General features: G+C 36.9%; 1 protein-coding gene across 1 annotated transcript; it reads left to right on the plus strand.

The window, feature by feature from the left end:
* The first annotated feature begins 3,228 nt into the window (after window positions 1–3,228).
* LOC130723404 (villin-4-like) lies at window positions 3,229–20,967 on the plus strand. Its single transcript, XM_057574443.1, has 24 exons — window positions 3,229–3,600; window positions 5,235–5,345; window positions 5,515–5,614; window positions 11,613–11,681; window positions 11,828–12,064; window positions 12,197–12,374; window positions 12,459–12,591; window positions 13,383–13,545; window positions 13,647–13,794; window positions 13,943–14,043; window positions 14,604–14,759; window positions 15,354–15,422; window positions 15,522–15,590; window positions 15,698–15,835; window positions 15,964–16,092; window positions 16,746–16,893; window positions 17,010–17,020; window positions 18,058–18,198; window positions 18,402–18,527; window positions 18,613–18,678; window positions 19,484–19,817; window positions 19,931–20,133; window positions 20,270–20,434; window positions 20,544–20,967. The coding sequence occupies exons 2-23, from the start codon at window positions 5,290–5,292 to the stop codon at window positions 20,381–20,383; spliced, it is 2,889 nt and encodes a 962-aa protein (XP_057430426.1). The 5' UTR covers window positions 3,229–3,600; window positions 5,235–5,289; the 3' UTR covers window positions 20,384–20,434; window positions 20,544–20,967.
* Window positions 20,968–21,278: the final 311 nt, after the last annotated feature.

Raw genomic sequence — 21,278 nt, forward strand, 5'->3', positions numbered from 1 at the left:
AATGTGACGGGAATGCGCGAACTGAAATTTGAAGATTCGAAGAGGTAAAGCTGAGAGATTGAAGATTTTGAGATTTGAGGATTTTGCCATTGTTATAGGGTTCTTCATCTTTTAAATTCTTTGCAAGACAAAATTAAAGGTTCAATGTTTGGGTCAAACTTATTTTTTCCAACGTCGAAATGTCACCTTGGCATTTAATGTGACACATAAGCATCACCATTAACATTTGTTAATATTTTTTGGACACAAATAGTCAAATACTAACATGACCGATGTTTTACAACATGAAAGACCATGAGAGAAAATTTCCATATCCAGGAACAAATTTATCTGACGCTTACATTTTTAGTGACAAATTTGACCCTGACATCTTTTAGGGTTATTAGATGAAGCAATTTCGTTCATGACCATGCTTAAGCTTTTCTAGATTGTGTACAACCACGTTCCAACATTAAACAAGAAGCCACACATATGTTGAGAAATGAACAAAAAAAATGCAGATGATAAATATATTTATGTAATTTGTTGTTTTTCAGAAGATAGAAAAGAAGGGGAAAAAGGGAAATGGAGGACATGATACTTTTTTCTTCAATTAAAGTTACTAGCAAGCAAATAGGCCCACACACATTAGGCTTTATGGCAATTTACACAAACAATAATACTGTTAAGCCGGTGACCGACCTTTCCCAGTTCCACTCTTTTTTGGCATCCAATCCAATCCTTTGCCACCTTCATTGCCAACTCTCAACTCTTTCTCTGACCATCCCTTTCCCTTTCCGTCATTTCTCTTCAAATCAAAATCCCACAAACAAAAAGTAGCATTTCATTTCACAATCAAACATCCATGTAGACTATGAAACCAAAATTATAATGAAGAATTGACCAAAATTTATAAGTATGAATTGACCAAAATAATAATTATGGATAATAATAAAGGGGTAAAGTATAAATAAAGCTTGTTCACATGAATACCCTTTAGGGTACAGTGTTCACCTACCAGTAAAACAAACATTGGAAGAAAAGAAAATTGGACTTTCTCCCTCTGGACTTGTTGGTAATTGCCAAAAAACAAAAACAATTCTTTCACCACTAAAATTCACCTTCAGGATTTAAAAAATTTAAGAAAAGATAAATAAGAGATATGAAAGAAGTTTAGATCAATATTAGAGATATAGGTTCAGAGATGAAATGACGTGTTAACGTCATCTCACGACTCAATTTTATCAGGATTTGTTTACCTCCCTCTGTCGTTAAGTTTCCCGCGTGAGGTACTTGCAAATGCACACCGACATTCAAATAAGTTATAATTTTGGTAGAGGGTAACCATAGATAAATTGTCCGTACCTAATAATAATGTCATGCACCATATGTTTATATAATGACACTCCCATCGTTGTGTAGCAATTCCCTGACGATCTCAACATTGGACGCGGAGGATTGTTAGATCGTAGTAGAGGACGCCCTTTCTCCTACCTCGCTAGACCACCTAATGGACCCCTTGGTTGGTGTTTATCTATTTTCTCCGCCACATACAAAGTTCTAGACCAATCTCATGTAAACATATCCAATGAGCGGGATGAAATGTTCATATGGAGTCCTCTATTACAGAGTGTGATTCAGGTTATCGACTCGAGTCAAATTGTCTATAGTTATCAATTGGGTTACCTTCGTTCGCTTGGGTTATTATATGTTATGGTTCGCGTCCTATAGTGGCCAGCTGACCATGAACCAAATCATAAAGGCTCAAAGCAGAACAAAAGATAATATGATAGGAAAAGAGAAAAATGAATTAAAAATGCATAAAAATGAGATAAAACAATAAGTTGAGTGTGAATATATGGAATAAAAAAAGTGTTTCACTTATACTTTTTTCATATTCCTTTTTTCACGAAGTGCAAAATCTTTCATTTCTTTTTGTCTTTTTTAGGGTAATAGTGCAATCTTTCATTTCAATCCATCTAATATTGGGTTTGGTTATAAAATTAAGAGTTAGCACAGCCCTTATCTCTTCTAAAATTCACTTTTAATAATTTCTCATATAATAATTTCTGTCTGGTTTTTTAAATATTCAGTGAAACTCTCTCAAGTCTGGCATCTAAATTATAAACACAATTAATTGCACTTAATTTAATCCCCACCTACAATAGTACCCTGTTTTTTGGGCCATTGACTACTTATAATAATTTCAAGACAAAAAAAATACAACAAATCAACTAGGGATGGCAATGGGTCTCGGACCCATAGGGTACCCGCAAAAAATACCCACTATGGGTAGGGTAAAAACCCGCTAGATGGGTATGAAGTTGGGTATGGGTAATTACCCACAAAAAATAGTGGGTATGGGTGCGGGTATGGGGATTATAGTACCCAACCCGCCCCATACCCGCACACATATATTATTATTATTATTATTTGGTAATATATTAAGTTATTAACAAATTAACTTAAGCTATAACTTTCAAACTTACTCTTTTTTTTTAAAAAAAAATAGCTGAGTATTTAAGGTATTTATAACTATTGCTAATTTACTCCCACTTATTTTTAAAATTAGTAAGTTAATAACTTACAATTTTAAGACTATATTATAAATTATAAATTTAAAGTTATACCTTTCTCGCTTATTTCTTCTAAAAAAATATGCTTAGTTGAATGATTTTACTTGTTACGTTTTTAGATAATCTTTTGTATTTTTAATTAGTGTTTTTTATTTAAAAAGTTAGTTGTATTTTTGTTTTCGATTAACAAAAATAGTGAAAAATTATATTTTGGTTAGCTAAATTCTGGGTAGTGGGTATGGGTACGGGCATATAAGTACCTAGATGGTACGAGTACGGGTATTCAAATTGCTACCCACGCGGGTATAGGGACGGGTATGTGTAATTTTTGAAAACGCAGGTATTGGAATGGGTACTATAGTACCCAAACCCTACCCATTGTCATCCCTAAAATCAACAAACTCCCAGGAGCAAAGTGCAAACAATAGATGCTTATTCTCATTTCTCAATTACCATCTGTTACTGATTTTTCAGTTTTCACCACTCCAGATAGGAATTTCAACATGCAATGCATCTATAATGATGAGTCACAAGAAAAAAAAAAGAAAAAAATTAAAAATTATTAAAATATTAAAAATGCAGTTTTACAGTTCATGTGTGAGGTGTAGTGTGGGGCTGGGTTGAGGTATTTTTTGTTGCCGTTAGTGATAAGCACGCCTGGCATTTCATCATTCTTCCCTCGCTTTCTCTCTCTCCTACTACTTCTTCACTTTTTCTATTCTCTTCATTTTCTTTCCTTTCCTTTTCTCTCTGTACTTCCAATTTCAATTCTTCTTCTTCTTCACAGCCCCCACTTTCTTCTTCCTCTCACTTTCCGTCTTCTTCATCATCGTTTTCTTCCCATTTTCCGCACCCCACAAAAACCCTCCGATTTTCCCCCCGATTTTCTTCATCTGATTGGATCTGCTGCTACTCATTCACTTCGATTCTCGATTCCGATTCTCTCAGCTCGAGGTTGTTGGTTCCTCTTCGTTTCTCGAGTATTCTATTTTATTCAGTGTGCTCAGTTTCCGATAAAGACAAAATCGATTGCCTCATTCTCCAGGTACCTCGAATATTCCAGTTGCATGAGATTTTTTTGCTCCAATTTTGATCTGATTTGACATGTGATTGAATTTTGTTGACCTCAATCAAACTCTGCAATTTTCCTTGTTTTTCGGATGTTGAAATTTTTAGTACTATTTTTATTTTCTACTTAACTAGAGGATGTTGAAGTTGGGGACTATGAAAAATGGGTTTAGTTTTTGGTTGTGGGTGTATATTTCTATTGTACGTGTATCATACGTGTCACCTGCCTTGGTATATGTGGTATTTGCAAATGGGTATCTCTAGTTTTTGCGTTTCATGGCATGGGGATGTGTTGGGGCATGTTATCTAGGTGGAGAATTACAGCGACTTTGGTCTAATTTTACTTGTCAACACAGATTTCATAGAGTGTATACTGGGTTGGGTGCATTTGTTTTTCTGGAGCAGATTTGGCGTTAGTGAATCAATTGAGAAATGAGAGGATTTAATGTTATGGGCCGTTTAATCCGCGTGAATGGTTAAGATTAAATTTAAGTAAACCCCGTCTTGAACACCATCCGTGGTTGGTGGGAGGAGCTAAATGCTAATATTTGACCATTCAGTCTAACAAGGATGTTGGTCAAGATTGGTTTTATTCAATCTTGACCATCTGTGTATGATTAAATGGTGACTCCTCTCACTTGTCACTTGATATGTGTGTCTCTACATATATAATATTTCTGGAACGGTTGAATTGCTATTAACAGGGAAGTGCAATGCCTTTGTTCAATTCAAATTTTAGGATCTGTTTGTGCGTGTGTGTTTGTGTTTTCTTCATGCACTAGTATTTACCTCTAGTGTATCAGTGTATGTATGCAGAACAGACAAGTTGACAAAAGATGCAATCCTCATTTGGGTTGTTGACATGTCTTTAGCCAACTTCAATGGCAAGGCTTGTAAGCTTACTGAAAATGTAATTTTTTTGTGTGGATTCAACGCTGTTCAATAGTGATGAGTGAGTTTTTAGTTGCTGAGTGCTGACAATGACGTGCTTAAGAATGCACACCTATTCTTTGTTGCAGCTAGTAGTGCACATCTGTCTTAGCTTAAGAAACATGAATATAGGTAAGTAAGTTGTTAATGTAATCGGAATTCCTAATGCTATATGAGAAACATGTCTCTTAAGGTGAAGGGGTTATATGAGTGTTGGACTTTGGTGAAGGATATTCGACCCTAGTTCAGTTAACATAACTATTGACCTCAGCTGGAGATATATCCAGAAGATTCTGACTATATCGAAGAGCTGAGCATAACTAGGGGGGTTTTCAGCCAGTAGTTGACTTTATTGTAGCTCAGGGATCATGAGTTCATTAACTTGTTGCTTGATAACAGACATGCTTTGCCTGACTTGCTGCTTTATTTTATGTTGCCTTTTCCTGAAAATTTTACTAAAGGATCAATTAATGATGCTATCTTTATGTATGGTCTATGCAGTCTCTGATATATTTCTCTACTGTTCATATAAAGTTATTTCTGAGCCTGAGATTGTTAGTTGAAATAGTTAGTGGAAGACTTTGCATTTCCTTTTTCACCCATTATTATGGAAGCTTAAGCTAATTAACATTTCGATCTTCTTTTCTAGTCGCTCATTTATCATTTATGGTTTCCTTTCAGGGTATTTTTTGTCTCTATTTAAGCTAGGTTGTGAAAGGCCAAATAGTAGAATATTATGGCGGTTTCCATGAAAGATTTGGATCCAGCTTTCCAGGGAGCTGGGCAAAAGGCGTATCCTGCATCTAGTTTACATGTTGTTCTGTATGCCATTTATCATATTTTCATTTTTACAAGATTTGTTCCAGGTTTCTGCTTCATTTGGTTTTGTTCAGTGCTGAATTTCCTTTCATGCTTTGATTTGTTCCCGTGCTTTTTTATTATTATCCTTAACCATATGTAGTGGACTTGAAATATGGCGTATTGAGAATTTTAATCCAATTCCTGTCCCAAAGTCCTCTTACGGCAAGTTCTTCACTGGGGACTCCTATGTGATCTTAAAGGTAAACCATATTTTCCAAGTGATTATTCATTCTTAGTTTCATACTTGCTAGCCTCATGTTGATGTTGGTATCTGCTGTTTCCGGAATCTTTAATTTCTGTATATAACTGTATTGCATGGACATTGTAATTTAGAAAGAATTGTTGTTTCCAGCATGACAAAAATACAATATTGGTCTGCAATAGTCTGTTAGGTTCATTTAATGATGTTTGTATTTACAAAATATATTATCCTCTCTTACTCATATGTGAACACAAGTTTATCTAAATGACATTGTTTGGCTTCTTTCTTAGCTTTTGTTCGTTTTTCTATGCCAAACATTTATTGTTTGTTGAAAACTCAGAACTCTGTAAATCTAATTCTCATTCATTTCAAAGGTAATGATACAATAGACCATAGTTCAGTACTTATAGAAGAATATAAAGCTTGATGAACAAGCTAACAATTCTAACAAACTCTAACAACTAACTCTTAATTCTGTTATGCCAGCTAAGCTTGACAGCTAAGCAAGCATAACTAACACACTAACTCAGCTACAATCAGTAGCTTTACTTATCACGAGTAGTATACTCTAATACACCCCTGCAAACTCAAGGTGGGGGAGAAGGAACCCGCTCAAGCACCTTGAGTTTGGAACGAAGATACTCAAACCTAGTAGGGGAAAGAGCTTTGGTGAATATGTCAGCAATCTGGTCTTCAGAAGGAATGTGATGAACAAAAAGAGTCTTGTCAAGAACCTTTTCCCTCACAAAGAAGATATCAAGCTCCATATGTTTGGTGCGAGTATGAAGAACAGGATTATGAGTGAGAGCAACTGCACCCATATTATCACAAAATACTCGAGGTGGAGAAAAGGGAACCTGAAGCTCTTGCAATAATGACTGAACCCAAAGTAATTCTGCTGATGTATTGGCCAGGCTGCGATATTCTGCCTCTGTGCTAGATCTAGCAACCAAGGTCTGTTTCTTGGAGCTCCAAGAGACTAAATTTGGACCAAAAAAGACACAAGTGCCCGAGGTTGATCGTCTGTCATCAGGGTCAGATCCCCAGTCAGCATCACAAAAGGCCACAAGAGGGACAGAAGTGTGTAAGGAACAAGGCCTAAGGTGAAGACCATGATGTATGGTGCCTTTAAGATACCTAAGTATTCTTTTGACAGCCTTCCAATGATCCTCCAAGGGCTGGCTGAGGAATTGGCAAACCTTATTCACTGCAAAGCTAATCTCTGGTCTTGTCAAAGTAGCATACTGCAGAGCACCAACAATAGACCTGTACAATGTTGGATCTGCAAAATAATCTGAGCCATATTTGCTCAACTTAGCACCTCCAATCATGGGAGTAGATATGCCTTTGGCCTCCCCCATTTCTGCTCTCTCAAGCAAATCATTGATGTATTTTGTTTGTGTAAGAAGTAAGGATCTGTCCTTCAAATGATGAACTTGAACACCTAGGAAATAGTCTAGCTGCCCCAACTGCTTCAAGGAAAATTCTGAATCAAGATTCTTCACCACTTGTTGAACTAATGGCAGTGAATTCCCAGTAATAATAATGTCATCTACATAAACAAGAATGTAGATAACACAACCTTTGGTGGAGAAAGTGAACAAGGAAGGATCACATTTGCTAGGAGTGAAACCATACTTAACTAGAGCTGCCCTTAACCTTTCAAACCAAGCTCTTGGGGCTTGTTTGAGGCCATAGAGAGCCTTGTGCAGTCTGCACACAAAAGACTTGTCTTTACAAAGAAAACCAGAGGGTTGTGTCATGTAGACCTCCTCTTGAAGTGCCCCATTAAGAAAAGCATTATTCACATCAAGTTGATGAATGTGCCACTTCTTAGTGATAGCCAAGCTGAGGATTATGCGAATAGTAATTGGCTTTACCACTGGAGAAAAAGTTTCTGAGTAGTCAAACCCTTTCACTTGGTGATATCCTTTGGCCACCAACCTTGCTTTGTATCTATTAATTGTCCCATCAGCATTCTCTTTAACCCTAAATACCCATTTGCAGCCAATAGGCTTTCGATCCTTAGGGAGTGGAACCAAAGTCCAGGTTCCATTGGCCATCAAGGCATCATATTCAGCTTGCATAGCAGCCTTCCACTTAGGATCCTTTAATGCTTGAGTAGAGTTTGTAGGTTCTGCTTGGGTTAGGAGAAGTGTGGGAAATAATCTGGGCATGACAATACCAGATTTTGCCCTTGTTTGCATGGGATGAACATTCCCAATGGGCTGAGCAATTGCACCAGTAGAAGAAGAAGTTGCAGAATTATTATGACCTGGCTGTGCTGATCCAGAAGATGATCCATGACTAGGTGAGTGACTAGGCTGCTGCTGAACTGAAAAACCACTGGGATGAGTGTCCCCTGAAGAGGGAGGTGAAAGTGGAGGAGCATTAACAGCTTGAGGTGGACCATGAACAGCAGCTGGTACCAGAGAAATAATAGAAGAAAGCCCTTGATCTGGGTGAGGAACCTCTGAGGAAGTGAACATGTGTGGATAGGGAAAGTTGAATTCATCAAAAACCACATCCCTTGAGATATAAATTTTGCCTTCATTGTCCATACACTTATAACCTTGATGTTGTGATGAATAGCCCATGAACACACAAAGCTTAGACCTCAGAGACAACTTGGATTGTGTGTAAGGCCTCAAATGTGGGTAACAAGCACAGCCAAAAACTCTAAGTAGCTTGTAATCAGGTTGTGTATTAAAAAGCTTAAGGTAAGGACTTGCATTGCCTAAAACAGAGGTAGGCAATCTGTTAATGAGAAACACAGCTGCAAGAAAAGCTTGATCCCAAAATTGATATGGCAAATGAGCATGTGCTAGCAAGGAAAGGCCAGTTTCAACAATATGGCGATGTTTCCTCTCCACACTACCATTTTGGTGATGTGTATAGGGACATGTCAACCTATGAACAATCCCTGACTTTGTAAAATAGGAAGTAAGGGGTTTAAACTCTGTGCCATTGTCAGTTTGAATAGACTTAAGTTTCTTGCTAAATTTCAATTCTACCATAGCTTGAAACTGTAGAAATGTGGAACAAGTATCAGATTTCTTTCTCATAGGAAAGATCCATGTGAAACGAGAAAAGGCATCCACACAAGTAAGAAAATAAGAAAAACCACAAGAAGACTCAATAGGGGAGGGCCCCCATAAATCAGCAAAAATTAGCTCTAGAGGAGAGGAGTAAACAGTAGTAGAAGAATGAGATGGCAAGCGATGAGACTTAGAAAGACAACAAGCTGAACAAACATTGAACTTTGTTTTATTAGGAACTTGAATATTACAAGAGGTTAAAGCTAAATGCAAAGCCTCATGATGAGGATGACCTAATCTAGAATGCCACAAACCATAAGAGGTTGGGCTTACAAGAGCAGAAGATGAAACTATAGACTTAGGACTAAGACTAGGTGTAGTAGAGCTAGATAATGCAGCTGACAAAGCAGAAACCGAGTCTGAAACAGCCACTGGAGACAAAGAAGCAGAAGCTGGAATAGGAGATGTCTTGGAAAGGGAAGGAGTATGCATGCCTTCAAAGACATACAAGCCATCTGGTCCAACATGACCTTGAAGAAGAACTCTAGATGTGACCTGACATTTAACAACACAGAAAGAAGGGTGAAATTCAAAATAAACATGATTGTCCCTTGCAAACTTACTTACACTAACCAAATTCTTGGTGATATTGGGAACTAGAAGCAGATTTTTAAGAGTGAGTGTGGTTGTATTATGATAAGGAGAAGGAAAAGAAGCAGATCCTATAGAGAGGATTGGCAAACCTTGTCCATTCCCCATGAAGATGTGATCATTACCAGTGAGGGAGACACTATCTGAGATGACTGAGGAGTCATTTGTCACATGGTGAGTAGCACCAGAATCAGGGAACCAAGTGCTCAGGTTTGCTGAAGCAGATCCTCCAGCCTGTGATGTGCCAGTAAGCATAGCTTGTGGAGGCCTTGCAATGGAATTTCCAGGCCTCTGTCCTCCATTGTTGAACTGAGAAGGAAAATTACTCCATGGAGTACCAGCAAAGGAACTAAATCCAAACTGTTGAGGACCAAAAGGAAAACCAGAGAATGAATGTCCATGACCAAACTGTTGTTGCTGACCAAACTGAGTGGGAAAACCAAACTGAGGAGATCCACAGTAAGGTGAGAAGCCAAACTGAGGCATAGGCATCATAGGAAAATTAGAAAATTGCATTCCATAGCATGAGTTCATTCCAGAAATGCCAGAAGAAGGAGTGGATGAAGATGAAGAACCACGATAGTAACAAACAGTAGCATCATGTCCATACTTCTTACAAATCTGACACTGAACGCTGCGATTATTACCTCTACCTCCTCCACGGCCATTGTAGCCACCACGAGAGTTGTTTCCACCATTGTTGCTAGTGTAGCCACCACGTCCACGCGATTCATAGGATCCAGTGCGATCATCACTGCGATCATCATAAGAACGATCCTTATAGGAAGAATCGACAGATCCAGAAGCATAATTTGCTTCAGAGGCCACCGGCGACGGTGTCGACAGCGGAGGTTGAGTCGCTGGTGGCGGTGAAGCCTGAGTAAGGAGCGCCGACGGAGGATTTGTCGAGATCTGGCGAGTACGAGCGCGATCAAGACGCGCTTCATGTGCGATAATCATCGCTTCAACCTGCGAAATCGAACTCGGTGATTCACGATTGTACACAATCGTTTGAAGATGACTGTATTCCTCAGGCAAGCCATCAAACACTGCTTCCAAGTGTTCACGATAGGAGATTGGATCTCCAATCGTGATTAGCGCATTAACAATCGACTTAATACGCTTGAGATACTCAGAACACGACTTCGATCCCTTGGAGATGGATCGAATCTCAGATCTCAGTTGTGTGGACTGCGCGAGAGCGTGTGCGTGGAAGAATTCGAGCACTGCTTCCCAGACTTGCCAGGACTGAGAGCAATTCACCACAGTAGGAAGCACTGATGGTGAAAGCGAAGAAAGTAACCACGTAAACAGAGCAGAATCTTGCTGCTCCCAGACTTGATATGCAGGATTCTCCACTGCATTCACACGATCTTCTTCAGTGAGAAATCGTGGTGGAATCTCAGGAGGAGAAAGGAAACTCTGCAACCTGTGAGTGCGAACGATCCCTTCCACATGCTGCTTCCATGAAAGAAAATTTGTATCATCAAGCTTCAACGTAAGCTTGTGAACAAGCGTGGATGAACTCAACTGCGGTTGAGCCACTGGAACTGGAATCGGGATCGGAATCTCTGGAATTTCGTCAGCCATGACGAAGAAGAAGGAGAAGAAAAGAAAATCGAGAGAGATCTCAAGGATCGTGACCTGCTCTTGATACCATGTTGAAAACTCAGAACTCTGTAAATCTAATTCTCATTCATTTCAAAGGTAATGATACAATAGACCATAGTTCAGTACTTATAGAAGAATATAAAGCTTGATGAACAAGCTAACAATTCTAACAAACTCTAACAACTAACTCTTAATTCTGTTATGCCAGCTAAGCTTGACAGCTAAGCAAGCATAACTAACACACTAACTCAGCTACAATCAGTAGCTTTACTTATCACGAGTAGTATACTCTAATATTGTTGAACTTCAATATATATATATTTCAGTTTTGGTACAGGATGTGTCCTCAGGTTAAAAGAATGATATCTTTATTTAAAAGATATATTATTTTCTCCTAATCATATGTGAGCATAACTTCAGCTATAGGACATTTTTGGCTTCTTTCTCATCAGCTTTGGTTTCTCCTTGTCGAAAAAGTAGTTTATGAGTTCTTTGAAAGATTAAGTCTTGATATAGTCCTCAACAGCACCTATTTTCATTATATTTACATTATTGTGTTGTTTTCTTTTGGTTTTTGTCCACAATAGTTAATCCAGTAGTTTTTTCTTTTCATAATGCTGCTTGTACATACTGCACACATGCAAATTTTTTCTTAAGTATGAACTTGTTAATTTATTTCTGATCCTTTCTTCGTAGACAACGGCATCAAAAAATGGCGCTCTGCGCCATGACATCCATTACTGGCTTGGTAAAGACACCAGTCAGGTAAAGACATAGTTATCATTACCTGTATCATTTTGGTTATTTATTTCTAGTTTTTTTTTTATAATTTAATTTCACCTATTCTGGTTTAACATTAGTTGTAACTTTTGCTTTATACTTGCGACCTAATGGCTGAAACTTTAAAACAGGATGAAGCAGGTGTTGCAGCTATCAAGACAGTTGAGCTGGATGCAGCTCTTGGAGGACGTGCAGTTCAGTATCGTGAAGTACAAGGCCATGAAACTGAAAAGTTCCTGTCTTATTTCAAGCCCTGTATTATACCTCAAGAAGGTGGAGTTGCTTCTGGTTTTAAACACGCTGAGGCTGAAAAGCATAAAACACGGTTGTTTGTATGCAGAGGGAAACATGTTGTACATGTTAAAGAGGTAAGTTTGACATTATTCCTCTACGATTGAGGTTTGAGTATGGTAGGACATTATTTTTCACGCTGGCTCAGGTACATACACACATAGAAACATTGTTTCTGCTTGTTGAGTAGTCATTTGTTTCATTGATAGGTTCCATTTGCTCGATCTTCACTCAACCATGATGATATTTTTGTTCTCGATACTGAGTCAAAAATCTTCCAATTTAATGGTTCCAATTCATGTATTCAAGAGAGGGCTAAAGCTTTGGAAGTAGTACAATACATTAAGGATACTTACCATGAAGGGAAATGTGAGGTAGCTGCTATTGGTAAGTGGACAAATATATTTTAAATTTTGAAAGCTGATTACTGATTATTATGAATTGAATGTCTATCCTTGAACTTCCATGCAGAGGATGGAAAGTTGATGGCTGATTCTGAAACTGGCGAATTTTGGGGTTTCTTTGGGGGATTTGCTCCTCTTCCCCGAAAAACAGCCAGTGATGATGATAAGCCTGCTGATTCTCACCCTCCAAAACTGCTTTGGTATGTTTTAATCAGTTTTCCTTCTGGTATTTTTATTTCAGTTTGCACTTCCAATGTATTCCATTATTTCTTAGTGAGCTGATATTTGTATGAAATTAATGGAAGTTACAGGTTTTATAATCTTCTTTCACCTATTGTTTTTAGGGTAAATTGTTGCTTATACCCTTTAAGTTTAGCCCATGTGTGGCTAGATTTTATGGTTTGAAAAGGTGCATGTGACCCTCCACCAAACTTCTATTGAGTGTAAAACACCAAAATCTCCCTTGTGTCAAGTTATCTGTTTAAAAAATAGCAGAAATGTCACTTGCTGGGGATACCATTAAAAATACGTTTCAACCTCCAACAATGCAATATTAAGTGAAAAAATTAAATAAAGAATTGACCTAGTTAAAAGGAAAAGCCTGGTTAGTTTTCAGTATGCACAGTATTTTTTGATGCTAAAACATGTTTGGTGTTACATGTATGTCTCATCACATTTCCTGATTTCCAATAGTTTTTAATGCTTTGCTTGGTGGAAGGGGATTTACACTGTGCAAAGTTTGGGAGGCCATTTGCATCTTTAATTTTAAGGTTTGCTATGAACATGGTCCAAGTTGAAGGATGTATGATGTGTACTTAACCCTCGTTTTGTAGCTGTCAACGTACAGTTTATATAATTGTGAAGACTGTTATAATCTCATGATTCTTTTAGCTTAAAGATGTATTAGTTGGTAATAAAGAGAATTAATTTGTTGTACTGAATGTTAGATTCTACAATGCTCTAGTTATAAGAAAATTCTCATTTTCTGCAGTATTGAGAAGGGACAAGCAGAAAATGTTGAGACTGATTCTTTGAAAAGGGAATTGCTAGACACGAATAAGTGCTATATTCTGGATTGTGGGTTGGAAGTGTTTGTCTGGATGGGAAGAAACACCTCTCTAGAGGAAAGGAAAAGTGCAAGTGGAGCTGCTGATGTAACACCTCATTTCTTTTTGTATCATTTAGCACTTTGCTTTATGTTTTAATTTCACTTCAAGTTTTAATTAGCGTTAAATTGATGTTGGCTACCAAACAGGAGTTAGTCAGTGGAATTGATAAACTGAAACCCCAAATAATTCGCGTAATTGAAGGATTTGAAACAGTGACGTTCAGGTCCAAGTTTGATTCTTGGCCTCAGACCACTGATGTAACAGTATCTGAAGATGGCCGTGGCAAGGTGGCAGGTAATTGTTAACTGTGAATTATTGTTAAGTTGTTATTATGGCCAGAATAGATTTCCTAACATTAAACTTTTGTCTTCAGCATCGTTGATCTTATAATCATTACATCATCCAATTTGTTTTCTCTTGTTTATGATTTTGTACTTTATAGCACTTCTAAAACGTCAAGGAGTAAATGTCAAGGGTCTGTTGAAAGCTGATCCAGTCAAAGAAGAACCTCAAGCTTACATCGATTGCACAGGACATTTGCAGGTACTCCAGCTTTTATGCCAATAATCCTTCAAGTCTAATATTTCTTGATAATTTTACTTGGTTTCACTTTCATCAGTTTTCCTATTCGCTTTAGGAGGTTCTATCATTGTGTTAACCTTTTCCTTTTCATTTAATATGCTGCAATAATACGCGATTCCCTCCTATCTGTACCATAGTTGTGCCTATATATTGTAATATATTATAACCTTATGTCAGGCTTAATAAATATTTTTGATATTTTCCTGTTGATTTGTTTTGACCAAGACTTTTCCCACCTTACACTTATTAGAAGATTTCAAGATTCAATGGAATACTTCTTGTGATTTAATTGTTATAGTTGAGGCTTTGGATATCAACGTAATTAAGTTTCCAACTGTAGAGTTTTATGCATGATTGCTGCTGTTTTGTGTTGCTTTGCAAGTATTTGATAATTAGAATTCCTTGATAATTTAAAAGGCATGCTCTATCTCCCTATTTGGGCGGAGTGGTTGGGGTTTGGTGTTGTTCAATCCTAAACATTGTTTTTTGGTTTCTGTTGTTAACGAGTTCTAAGTGTGCAGGTTTGGCGTGTGAACGGTCAGGAAAAGATTCTTCTTCCTGCTTCTAATCAGTCGAAGTTTTATAGTGGAGATTGCTACATCTTTCAGTATTCATATCCTGGAGAAGATAAGGAAGATTGTCTTATTGGAACGTGGATTGGAAAGAAGAGTGTTGAGGTGAAAGATTTATTATTAAATTCTACTTCTAGTCATACATGTGATTCTAAAATCAAAATAGACAAATAATCCGGCAGCAAAATGTTTATCTTAGCTGAAAAATATATTAGCCCTTATATTAATCTGTTTGTTACTGTATGTTTTGGGAATTTGTAAAGAAGTTCCTGTAGTTTAAAAACTATAATTGGTTCCCTGTAGTTCTTTTTTTCTTTTTTCAAATTGGATCGTAAAGGAAGACTAGATTCAGGGACCTTATTGAAGAAGTTTTTGAAACCTTAGGGGCTCATTTATAGTTCTTGAACTATAGGGAGAGATTCTTAGAGATGTAAACGGCTTAAGCTTTTTTTGGTGAGAGTTGTGCTTGACAGGGACCTATTAAAAAATCTTCAAATAGGCACCTAATAATTAATCTAGCTTATATTAGCCAATGGTAGCCTTATGTATTTCACTATACACAGCACTGCCAAGTTTTAGAACCAGAAGGAATCAAGTAGATGCATAGCTGAGTTTATTTCAGTATTGCTATAAATTTTCATTCAGAGTATTATAAATCTATTCCTTGAATTGTTCACAAGCTCTTTTAGTTGAAAATAGGAAGATAGAGCTTCAGCTAATTCACTGGCAAGCAAAATGGTTGAGTCAATGAAGTTTCAGGCTTCCCAGGTAAATTTTCTGGCGATTGTCTTTTGCACTTCGTTGAAATATTAATTATGCTTGTTTCCTATCTCCTTACTGATGTTATGCATGTCTAATTTGCTGTAGGCTCGTATATTTGAAGGCAATGAACCAATTCATTTTTATACTATCCTCCAAACCTTCATTGTTTTTAAGGTTTGTGGGTTTCTAATATTGTTGGAACTTTAAAAAGATACCCTATTGCTATCTGTCTATTACTGGGCATTTAACCCCCCCCCCCCCCCCCCCACAAAAAAAATCAGGGTGGCCTTAGTGATGGATACAAGACATACACTGCGGAAAAGGAAATTCCAGATGAGACATACAATGTGGATGGTGTTGCATTGTTCCGCATCCAGGGCTCTGGACCAGACAATATGCAAGCTATTCAAGTTGAACCGGTATGCCATATCTCCTCCTTGTAGTGGTCCTTCGTCTATCAACTCATTTTGTATGGCATACATACTTCTGAGTTTACTCATTCTATTTATTCTGTCAAATTTTCTTCTCATATTCTTATGTCTACCAGGTTGCGTCTTCCTTGAACTCCTCTTATTGTTACATACTTCATAATGGGCCTGCTGTCTTTACTTGGTCTGGAAGTGCTACAAGTATGGAAGACCAGGAACTTGTAGAGAGGATGATGGATTTGATAAAGGTAAAGAAGTTAGGTTTTTGTTTTTAGGTGAAATTAATACCAAAACAATACATTGGAAGTTTTATATGATTTCATGTTGGAAATGGTTGAATATATGGCTACTGCCATTTGGGCTATAGCCTAGTGGATGTGTGGAACTAGATTGCCTCTGTTGTCATGGAGGTTTTGAGTTCAATTCTAGCCAGTGGAATGTATCTAATCCCTATTTCTCAGCCAGGAAATTATACTAGTATAAAAATGTACTCATTATATTGACTAATGCATATTTAAATTCATGGCCTTAATATGTGTGAGAAGTTGTGGAATTTGGGTTCTCTGCTATCATGGCAATCCTAAATTCACACAGTCAAGGAATCTGAGCCGTTTGATCAGATCGGATGGAAGGAATCATATGTTTCACCAAGGTTGAGCGGCAAAGATGAGCTCAAAATTTGAGCCGTCCAATTTTGATCGAACAACTCAGATTATTTGATTGCGTGAATTTAGGATTTCTCTGACTGCAAGGAGTTCAATTTCGTGTGAGAAGACACATCAATTTCAAACTTATAAACTTTAAAATGTTCAAAGAGATGATTATTGAATATATTTGTACTATTTATTTAGTCAGGTGTCCCTGTTTATCTGGTTGTCATACGCTTGCCAATTTTCTGCAGCCAAATTTACAAACCAAACCACAAAGGGAAGGTACAGAATCTGAACAATTTTGGGATTTGTTAGGAGGGAAATCTGAATATCCTAGTCAAAAGATTAGCAGGGAGGCTGAAAGTGATCCTCGCCTATTTTCTTGCAACTTCTCAAAAGGTAAGGGATAATTTTCTTGGTTGCTGAAAATTTATCTGATCCCCTTCCCCTTTTGAAGGCAAACAGCTGACTTGCTTGTGATGGTTTTCTTCTCTGCCTAATTGAACGATGAGCAGGAAATTTAAAGGTGAGTACAACCACTGATCTGTTTAGCTCTAGTCATGATATTTGATTCAGAAATTTATGGATTTGCAATGTTATGAAAGTGTATTAAAATAGTCATTTGCTCCTTGCTTTCAGAAAATTTTCATTCGATGTGTGAAGTTGCTTATCATATAAAGAAAAGATGAATGACAATTTATTTTAAACACTAGCGGTAGGTGATTAATAAGATTGAACTAGAACTAGTTTGGACAAACTGATACTGTTTGAAAGCATAAATAATAAATAATAACCAATGAATAGCTACAAAACAGGGATGCCAAATTTTGGAAAACAAATTATCCAACATCTGCTGTACTGTTTGAGGCAGGAGAATGTAGGTACTGCTGCGTACTGGTATTAAGCAATCAATCAGTTTGGAAAAACCAGGAGCATTGCTCCTGCTACTATTTTACAGACAAGAGAAGAAAAGATAGACAAGTATAAGAATAACAAATAGACAAATATCATAGAGGCAGTGAGCTATCTCTTCCCCAAGGCCTAAGCCACCTCTAACTTCCTTCCCCGTTACCTTTCCACCCCAACCTCATCCCCCTCATATTTTGGGTTGATTAAGTTCTTTATAATGACATTCAGTATGTTTTTACATAGTAAGATTACTCAACTAGTTGTTGTTACATATATTCATTGAAAAGGTTGCTGACACTGACAACAAAGGTTATTCAAAATCAAATTTCCAGTAGTTGTTTAATGAAAGGCAAAATAGAAAATAAATACAGCTAAGCTGATATGTATAAATATACGTGGGCATGATTAATAACTGCAAGGTGGTTATGGCACCATAGCTTCTTTTAAAGACTGGCTTTCAGTCAAGAATGCTGACATACAAGTCGGACAAAAGTGCTATGGATCGCTTCATTGATACCTCAGTCTATACTAAAAACACATACATGAAATTTTAAGGGTGAACCTATCTTGTGTGCCATGCTTATTATGACTATTACTTGGATTTATTTCTATAGCAATGCATTGATAATTAATAATCTGGAGCTATATTTTCAGGTGACAGAGGTTTACAACTTCTCCCAGGACGATCTGATGACAGAAGACATTTTCATCTTGGATTGTCACACAGAAATATTTGTCTGGGTTGGCCAGCAGGTTGACCCCAAGAGTAGAATGCAGGCTCTAACAATTGGTGAGGTATAACTGATTTTGCTGGGAGTCATAATCATACTAATATAATTTGGTGGCTAGTATGACTTGTGACGTCTTTTGTTATTTTAATGTTCATATGAGTTCTGTTACGTTCCTTATTACCAAACCTTTACATCATGGATTTAACATCTATTAGAATTTCTACAGTCAGTTGTGAATTTATTGACTTGTTATTCTGAATTGAACAGAAATTTATTGAGCATGATTTTCTTCTTGAGAATTTATCTCACGTGGCTCCGATCTATATTGCCATGGAAGGGAGTGAACCACCTTTTTTCACACGTTTCTTCAAATGGGACTCTGCAAAATCTGCAGTAAGTTTTTCAATGTAAATGGCATATTCATTGGTCTTATGATTGTTTTAACATCCTGACTATTGACAATGTTTTATCTTTGCAGATGCTGGGAGACTCATTTCAGAGAAAGCTTAAAATCGTGAAAAATGGGGGTACTCCACTTATGGATGTAAGACATTTGTTTTTCTTAGCTTCCTAGGGAATCACTAATTAAATGTTCCTCTCTTGTCTATAAGTATTCATTCAAACTAACTCATCTTGGAGTCAATTTTTCAATGTTTTTGTTGTTGTTGTTAGCAGTTTAGTACTTTAGTTTGTGAAATGCTACTTCTATCCTTAAAAGGATTTTTCTTAAATCGGTTTTTTTATGTAAATTATTCTAGGCTAGCCTATAATTTTTTTTAACCATTTGTAACAACTGCAACTAATTTAGGCTGTGTTGGTAAATGTTAAAACAAACTAAATTGGATTTTGCATTTAGTGCCTATTATATAAATAAATGAATTACTGAAGCATGGCATTAATGTTGTAATGCCTCTGGTGAAAACAAAAACAGAAAATAAAATATACTATGGAAACAAACTCCTTTTCTTCAATTAATTATTACCTAATCTTATCTATAGCTTCAAGAAACTTATACACATGCTTTCCGAATGCTACATATTATAAATTCATGCCCCACCAAGCATTTGACAACAATATTAAACCAAAATTTTGAAGACCTGTGCCAATTGAGTTACAAGCTCTTTTAAGTTTTGGCAAAGACAATTTTATATTACTATTGAATTCAAGGATGTGTTCTAACTTGCTGATCCTTGAGAGAGGGGTGGTTATGGGCCTGAATGGGTGTTGGATTTATTTGCATGATGTAGATATAACCCTTACTTGTTTAGTCTTTAACTGATGTATTTCTCACATCATTCTAATATTTGTATTTATTCTGTTTGGTTGTCAAATGCCTAATACATCATCAGAAACCCAAACGGCGAACATCTAGCGCTTATGGAGGAAGGTCTAGTAGTGTCCCAGATAAATCCCAGCGTTCCTCCCGCAGCATGTCTGTTAGTCCTGATCGTGTTCGTGTGAGGGGTAGGTCTCCAGCCTTCAATGCATTAGCAGCTAATTTTGAGAATCCCGGTGCTAGGAACCTTTCAACTCCACCTCCAGTAGTCAGAAAGCTGTATCCAAAATCTAAGACACCTGATTCTGCAATACTGGCACCAAAATCTGCAGCCATAGCTGCACTTACTTCTTCTTTTGAACAACCACCTTCAGCACGAGAAACTATGATACCTCGGTCAGTTAAAGGTAAATAATAGACAAAATAATTCACATCTCCCTCCATCTTTTAGTTATGTTTTGAGTATCATAATTCACTTCGATCTCATATTTTTCTGTTCCTGGGTCATTATAATGTGAAGTGAGTCCAGTCACCCCCAAATCAAACCCTGATAAAAATGACAAGGAGAATTCTGCGAGCAGCCGTGTGGAGTCTCTTACCATAGAGGAAGATGTGAAGGAGGGTGAAGCAGAAGACGAGGAAGGTCTCTCCTTTCACCCGTATGAACGTCTTAAAGTATCTTCTCCAGATCCTGTACCAGGCATTGATGTGACTAAACGGGAGGTATAATGAATTATCTATGTACTCTATTTTGTCTTCCCCCTTACCAAAAAACAAACTCTTTGAAGATTGCTACTTATAATTAGGCTTTATTTTATTTCATTTAGTTTTGATTTGTTTGAGCTTTTGATGTATACAGACTTATCTATCATCTGCGGAGTTCAAAGAGAAATTTGGGATGTCCAAGGATGCATTTTACAAGTTGCCCAAATGGAAACAGAACAAACTCAAAATGGCTATTCAGTTATTCTGATTCTTGAAAGTTTACTTAGCCTTCTGTCAGGTCCTGCAGTTTAGGTTGCAGGTAAAAAAACATTTACTATGAAAGTTTACATTATTTTTTTCTTGACATTTTTATGTTTACTTTTTGTCGCTTCTCGTCTTAGAGCTCAGAGGGCTTCTATGTTTTGCAGGAGGAACCGAACACATGGAAGTAAAAGGGACAGCGTCAGTGTTTTTTTTAGCATAGCTGCATCTGCTCCCAGGAACTTTTTTTGAAGAGAAACAAGAAATTTTCCATCTTTCTCCTTCTCTTTCGAGTCGTTTGAATGTTTAGAGTCATTTCTTTGTCGAGTTAGCTGCGTGCCATTAATTTTATAGAGCAAAGGTTGATTATGAGCTTGCTATTATTTTTTAAACAAAAAAAAAATTGGGGTTTCGTGTTAGTTTTCTTTCAATTTTTTAATTTAAAATTGTTTTGGTTAAGCAACTGGGGTTGCAAATGCGCTCTACATAGGTTGTATTGATATTGAGGATTAAGTGTGTATAGCAGACTGGAAAAACCAGTCAACTCGTTAATTTGTTTGGAAATAAAGTGTGAGTGATTCTTTGTTGTTATCCGCAATTTCCATTTCACAAGCTTGCCATTGAAAGGTGCAAAGGGTCAGCACTTCTTCAGTAACAAATTGAGCTACAGACTAACAAACAATAGATAACTAACTTCTAACAAACTAACTAATTAGTAATTGTAATTAAGCACATGTGCTAATAAAATAAGTTATAAGTATATATAAATGTTTATTTGTAAGTTAATTTGTACATCTTATGAAAATGAGTACAAAATACTTGTATCTCAAATAAGTTCTTTCAAATGGAGAAATTTGGTTTTGTGTGAGTATCATGGAATGTGCAGAAAAATATTCCAGAAT

The sequence above is a fragment of the Lotus japonicus genome, chromosome 6 (assembly GCF_012489685.1).
Source record: "Lotus japonicus ecotype B-129 chromosome 6, LjGifu_v1.2".
Taxonomy (NCBI): Eukaryota; Viridiplantae; Streptophyta; class Magnoliopsida; order Fabales; family Fabaceae; genus Lotus; species Lotus japonicus.

Coding starts and splice junctions, on each gene's coding strand:
- LOC130723404 (XM_057574443.1), top strand. CDS start 5,290: ATGGCGGTTTCCATGAAAGATTTGGATCCAGCTTTCCAGGGAGCTGGG. Junction 11,682..11,827: donor TTGGTAAAGACACCAGTCAG/GTAAAGACATAG, acceptor ACTTTAAAACAG/GATGAAGCAGGTGTTGCAGC. Junction 15,836..15,963: donor AAGCTATTCAAGTTGAACCG/GTATGCCATATC, acceptor TATGTCTACCAG/GTTGCGTCTTCCTTGAACTC.